At 41.7% G+C, this 6254-nt stretch overlaps 1 protein-coding gene and 1 long non-coding RNA gene across 4 annotated transcripts in view; one reads left to right on the top strand and one right to left on the bottom strand.

Moving 5' to 3' along the window:
- Window positions 1–432: 432 nt before the first annotated feature.
- Window positions 433–6254, bottom strand: part of LOC141744159 (alcohol dehydrogenase 1) — a 26072-nt gene continuing 20250 nt past the window's right edge. For all 3 annotated transcript variants that reach the window (XM_074589492.1, XM_074589493.1, XM_074589491.1), the window contains 6 exons: window positions 6027–6114; window positions 5699–5918; window positions 4749–5009; window positions 4122–4257; window positions 2697–2835; window positions 433–1270 (listed from right to left, as the gene is read on the bottom strand). In XM_074589492.1, coding sequence (XP_074445593.1) covers window positions 1246–1270; window positions 2697–2835; window positions 4122–4257; window positions 4749–5009; window positions 5699–5918; window positions 6027–6114 — 869 coding nt within the window. In that variant the 3' untranslated portion in view covers window positions 433–1245. The remainder of the gene's footprint in view (window positions 1271–2696; window positions 2836–4121; window positions 4258–4748; window positions 5010–5698; window positions 5919–6026; window positions 6115–6254) is intronic.
- LOC141744164 (uncharacterized) overlaps window positions 3379–6254 on the top strand; it is a 4046-nt gene continuing 1170 nt past the window's right edge. Inside the window, exons 1-2 of the long non-coding RNA XR_012587353.1 lie at window positions 3379–3513; window positions 5871–5945. This is a non-coding gene — a long non-coding RNA (uncharacterized LOC141744164). The remainder of the gene's footprint in view (window positions 3514–5870; window positions 5946–6254) is intronic.

Raw genomic sequence — 6254 nt, 5'->3', positions numbered from 1 at the left:
GTAACCCCACAGAAACAAATGACTGAAGTTTGGGTCTTAATTGCTGTGTAAACTGAGTTTATTATACACACACGTGTCTAAGGATCTTCTTCTGTTAAAGTCTAATCTCTTGGTAAACTTACTCTCAAATCATTAACGCATCTGGGCCGCTCAAGGACTCGTTTTGCTGACACAAACAAGTCAGTCATTATTAGCCCACAGTCCCCTTACTTCACAGGCTCTTCTACCCAGCTACCATGGATGCGAGTGCCTGCAAGGTCTGATGAGTACTTTCAAAAGATAAGTCAATGTTGACCATGTGTGCCGAGACAGAAACAGCCTCTGTTCCTGTTTCCATGTTACAAATGCAGAAAGCAGTAAGATGCTTTATGTTTGATTTCTTGCAGGCTGTTACCAGTCACCTTTTTCTTCCCATTTACTCTGTATTCACACTTAAAGGTTAGAAACTTTCCCTTTATTTGATGGAAACAAGTAACAATACTTCATGCACATTCGTATTTCTTCACATTGTTTCCCAAGCATCAGACGCACGTGTATAAATTGTCCAAAGATCTAAAACATCCCCAAGAAAGAGGTACAAAGTTGAAAAAACCCCACAAACCACAGAACACCACCACAGCAGTTTTATATAAAATGCCTGGAAGTGTTAATTTGGTAAAATTTTCAGTGGTGAGACATTCTCCAGTACCTAAGTCTATGATTTACTGCAGTAATTTCCTTGCATATCAGGTAATGGAATAAGGAGTAATTTTGTTGCTTGTCAGATAATGGAATTCTAAAATCATTCAGGACAGATACATAGGTCTGACCTAGAGTTTTACTGTGCTGGGCTGCATGCACAAATCTGTTAAGCTTGCAGTATTACGAAGGCCCAAACGAACCGTTTCCTTCATTTTTCTTTTATTAGAGGACTGCATATTAAAAGCCATTTTGAAAAATCCAAACCTTTCGTAATACCTGTGATGGCGGCAAGTGCTGTAATTCATAACTGGCTATTAAAAGAAAACTGCAGCACAACACAGAGCATTTAAAGCAAGAACAGGAGGAAGAGGTAAGAGGAAAAAATATTATTTCATTTATAAGTGCTGCACTTGAATTCTGGGGTTTGAGCTTGATCCTTTTATTCAACAGGCAGTGGTGGTAGACCTTTCAGAGAAGTCTTGGTGTTATTTCATATCAGTTATATTGGAAGATAATGAAATTTGTACTGGTGCTGAGCCATCTGCCGCTTAACAATTGGGAATCCTAAAACATCAGGACACTGCGAATGCTGCAATATAAAATGACAAGTTAGTGACTGTAGAAAAGCCCCTGGGCTAACATCAGGAAACCACTGCTGTTTTCTCTGAAAGCAGGGCACCCTCTCTCCCTCCCCCCTGCCCCCTCCCAGCTTGCAGCAAAATGACACAACAGATGTGGCAACCTTGCTGCAGATGCGGAGAACAGAATTCATGCAAGACTGCAAAGCCTTCACTCATGAAGCCCAGGGCTCCTGGCAATTAATCACCAAATACAGGTGCTTAGATACATCTTTCCAGTTACAAATGGCTCTAAGGGTAACCTCTGAGCAGTACTGGGCTGAAACGCTGAAGTGTTTCACTTAATAAAGATGGTCAGCTGCAATATGCCTCTGTCTTCGGGTTGACTGTCACTATTTTAGCAAAGCTGATGCCGTCTCTGCCCTCACCACTTTGCCCTGCTTGTTACACTAAAATCTAAAAATAACATTTAACTCTAAAATAAGGACAGTCAAAAAACGAAGGGTGTGCTGCATAGTTAGAACCTAAGAACAAACCTCAAGACTAAATTATTTTTTTACGTGCTTTTTAAATTTAGAGCAAGTAACACCTAAAGTAACTGCTAGGTAATGCAATGAAAAGAAAACATGAATGTAATTCTCCAGACTGTGTAAGTTATAAATTGCTAGAACTTTCAAAAAGGGTAGTCCCCACACATACTAAGATAAACAAATGCATTTCTGAGTTCTGCTAAGGAGAATTTTCAATTAGTCCCACGGTGAATCTTGTCAAATGTCTCTGGCAAACAATTTCTGATTTCAGCACCCTATTAAAAGAGTCTGAGCTGAACACTCTCCATATTTGAGAAATGAATGAGAGCTAAATTCTGAGTGTGCAATGTATATATGCACCAAGTACTTTCCTTTTTGAAAAGCTCTGAAGGTCAAGGTAAACCACCTGGTGACTTGAGGACTAATTGCGCTGGGACTCTGTTGCCTAACTCATGAGAGGAATGGTGAGTTGCTCTTCCAGTAAACATAGGCTATTTCTGTGTTCCTGCTCCTCATCCTAAAACGTTTCTTGGAATGCGGTGTACTGAACCCCTGGCACTCCACAACTTGGCATTACAAGGCTCTCTTGGTTGTGTGCCCTTTTCCAATGAGTGGTGGGCAGAGACTTCCTCATTTGTGTGGTCTTCTCTCCCCCTGCCACCCAGAGTCTTTGCTCAATCCAGAATCCAAAAGTTCCTCTGAGAGGAAAGACAGGGCCCACTGCATTTTAAAAGCTGAAGCTTCACTGGCTTTATTACTACAGCTGCAACTGTGGACACGCATTGGGTGAGATTAAGGGGCGTAGTGGGTCGCCTTCCCTGTTCTCTGCCATGAAGTCATACTCTGTGTTACCATACAGCTCCTTTAGGTTATTTATACAGAACCTTTACAATTAAACAATGTTTACCTCTTCCCTGTCCTTAGCAGATCAAATCCTTCATTGATTTTAGTGAAAGGAAGTGTGTGGGTTATTAATGGATCCAGCACAAATTTTTTCTTCATGTAGTCATCAACCAGTTTAGGGACTGAATCTTTACTCTTCCAGCCTGAAAAAAATCACAGACAACAGATAATGAAACAGTAAATGCTTGTGAAAATAGATAAAACTCATGGCAGCTTAATTTTTTAGATAAACTTTCGGTAGCAGAATAGCATTGTTGAAATGTTGCAGCTTGTCTTTACCTTTCTAACACAGACTGCCAGCAGGAAACATGGGATGAAGCGCAGCTATTCTACATATGACAAACCCAGTAAGTGCTTTACTGGTAGGCCAATAAAAATTTGCATCTTTACAGAATCCAGACTTCCCCCCACATTAAATACTGTTTCAACAACAAAAGCCAGAGTGCTGACATCCATGTTGGTAACTGGAAACCTGACTGCCTAGTCAAAACTGGGGGGGCAAGGGGTGGATATGTCTCTTTTTTCTTACAAACAGTATTAGCTAAAGCTGTCTCAAATAGCAGGATGTCCTTCCAGAGGAACCTAATTTGTCTCTGCTATTTTATTCAGGTGTCTATTGAATACATCAGAGGAACTGGTTGTCAGTGAGGAAACCTGTTGCTGGAAAGAAGTTTTCTGTGGCCTTCAGCTCTGTGTTGAGCAAGACAGGGCTTGCTGAGTGTGGGGCTCTGCTGGGAGAGCTTAGAAAAGAGAAAGAACTGGAAGGGACTGATGGCAGCTGGCAAGGGGCTGAGCTGGGGTCTGACCTATGTGGAAATCAGGTGAGTCTGACCCCCAATGTCCTTTAGGGTCCTGACTCTCCACCTCTCTTTCCCTCTCCTTCTGTCTATCCTTCTTATTCTCCTTTTTGCTCTTGCTCTTTTTCTCCCCATCCCTCTCTTCCCTCCCCCCAATCTTTTCCTCATTTTCTCTTTTCCTCCCTTTGTCCTTTTATCTTTTTCCTTTTCTTTGTCCTTGTATCTTTTTCTCTCCTCTATTTTATCTCTTCTCCTCCCTCCCCTTCCACTCCTTTTCTTTCTCTCTTCTGCCTTTCTCTCTTTTTCTCTCTCCTCATTTCTCCTTTTTCCTCTTATTTTCTTCCTCCTCTTTTCCCCTTTTTCCCTTTTTTTGGCTTTTTATCTCTTCCTTTCTCTGCCTCTTCCTCTCTCCCACTTCTTACCCCTCCCTCTCTGTTTTTCTCTCTCCTCCTCTTGCTGTTAACTAACATTTCCCATAATTAATTCTCTTTGTGCTTCTTTGTCAGCAAAATATCTATCAATATTGCTTCCAATAGGACAGCCTAAGAAATTAATTTAGATATATCCCATTTCATTCTAGTTGATTTACAATTTTCCCAAGCCAGTTCAATCACATCTTTCCAAGTCCTTACCTCCAAAGACGGACCCTTTCCAGTTGCGACCAGTGAAGAGGAGCATGGGGTCAAAAGTGATCTTTTGTGCTGCAGGGGGTACTCCCACAATCACACTGACTCCATAGTTGTATTGGCAACAGGCCAAGGCTGCAATCTGCATTTGAAACAGAGAGACATCCCAGAGTCATGCAAGATTTGCCGCTGGGGCATAAAAGTTTGAATTCCTTCTCCTCCTCTCACAGCTCAGCTTGCAATTCATTTTTTGTAACTGAAACCACATCACACAAGTTCCATTTTATCTGCTCACACCATTTTTTATCAGCTGTCAAGGGTTAGATATGTCCTAGCTTTGTTCTGATTCCCCATTTTGTCTTCGTCTTTAATGATAAGCCACTGTTGGAAAGCAGATAGTGTGAATTTAGCCACCCTGGTTAGGTCAGGGGAATACATTGAAGTTCCCTTTCATAATTTTTTGAGCGTACTTCTGTCCCTGCGTCTCAATGGCAGATAGCTGGACTTAACAGGTTTGAAGTTAGCTTGACACTTTGCCAGCGGCTCTCAGCTCCTCACCCTTGGTGCTTAGTGGGTTAGTGAAGAGAGAGCTAACAAGCTAATGCCTATTTGACCACATCTTTGGTTACATACCATAGTTTCGGTACGGCCGATGACCTCAAAGGAGTAGTCCACACCATGACCAGTCATTTCGATCAACACTTCGTGAATAGGCTTCTTGAAATCTTTAGGGTTGACGCACTCTGTGGCTCCCAGCTCCTTGGCCTTGGCAAACTTGTCGCTATTGATATCAACAGCAATGATGCGGGAAGCTCCAGCTGCCTTGCAGCCCATGACAACAGAGAGGCCAACTCCTCCGAGGCCAAAGACAGCACAGGTGGAGCCTGGTTCCACCTATAACCATATAAACGTGGCATACTGTTACAGTCTAGGTAAAGTACAACGCATTTTCTTATTATCAATATGTTTTCACTTAAGCCACTTCTTGTAATTTAGAGATTAACTGCTGAAAAGGAATTTGCACATGCATACCTACTAGTGCAGTAGCCAGCTATACTGTTATAATCCTACATGTGACTAAGATAAAATTGTCCCTAAAATACATTTCTGAGACCAAGTTTTCATTACACGTCTCAGCTTCAGGTTTAGACACTTTTTTTTAATGATGCTTTACATTCCAGTCGTCTTAAGATCTATAGTGTCATTCCACTGCAGACACTGCCAGCTGTAAGTGTCACATTCACTTATTGCTACAAATCATGAGTGTTCCATTTGCAGGCTTCCATGTATTCCTAGACTTAAGTTACAGTAAAACAAATCAGCTCTGTTGTAATGTTTTTCTAGGGGTGATAAAGCTATGAGAGAAAAACTTAATAGATGGTAATAAGTATTTTTACTGGATTTTTCAATTGAAGACTTCTGAGTGCCTTAGAGACAGAGAAACTCAAGTAGGCAAAGTACTAGTATCTTCTGAACTCAACAGAGTCTATACCTCCCGGCTGCCGTGCTGACAATGCACTCGCAAGCCACACAATCCTCAACAGACCCCTTGAGATATCAGAAACACCCACCATGATACCTACCTTGGCAGTCTGCACAGCAGCCCCGTAACCAGTTGAAAATCCACATCCAATCAGACAGACTTTTTCCAGAGGAGCAGCAGAATCAATTTTGGCTACAGCAGATTCATGCACTACTGTGTATTCAGTGAAGGTACTTGTACCAACAAAATGGTGAATTGCTTGTCCTTTACAGGTGAATCTAGTGGTGCCATCAGGCATTGATCCAGTAGCTGAACCAATGCTGTTTGAAAGAGGACCAGAAATAATGGCAAGTGAAATCCGTTGAATGTGATCAGTTTTGTGTAAATAAAAATCAAATAAGGGTTGTGGGTAACACAGGAAAACTCACTCATTTTTACTGCACAGATTGCCCTTGGTGCTTAAGCAACTGTTGCACTCCCCACACTGTGGAACAAAGAGTGGAATAACCTTGTCTCCTAGAAATAAAACCGTAATGATAGAGGATTAAAAAGGCAAACAAGCAGCATGCTGGTCAAAACATGAAGCAAATGTACGTAATCCCTGGGCAAATGTGCACTAGGAGTGCAGTGCTGGTTTTATTTCCTTCTGCTGCTCC

The sequence above is a fragment of the Larus michahellis genome, chromosome 5 (assembly GCF_964199755.1).
Source record: "Larus michahellis chromosome 5, bLarMic1.1, whole genome shotgun sequence".
In the NCBI taxonomy this organism is placed as follows: Eukaryota; Metazoa; Chordata; class Aves; order Charadriiformes; family Laridae; genus Larus; species Larus michahellis.
This window is presented reverse-complemented; position numbering and strand designations above follow the sequence as displayed.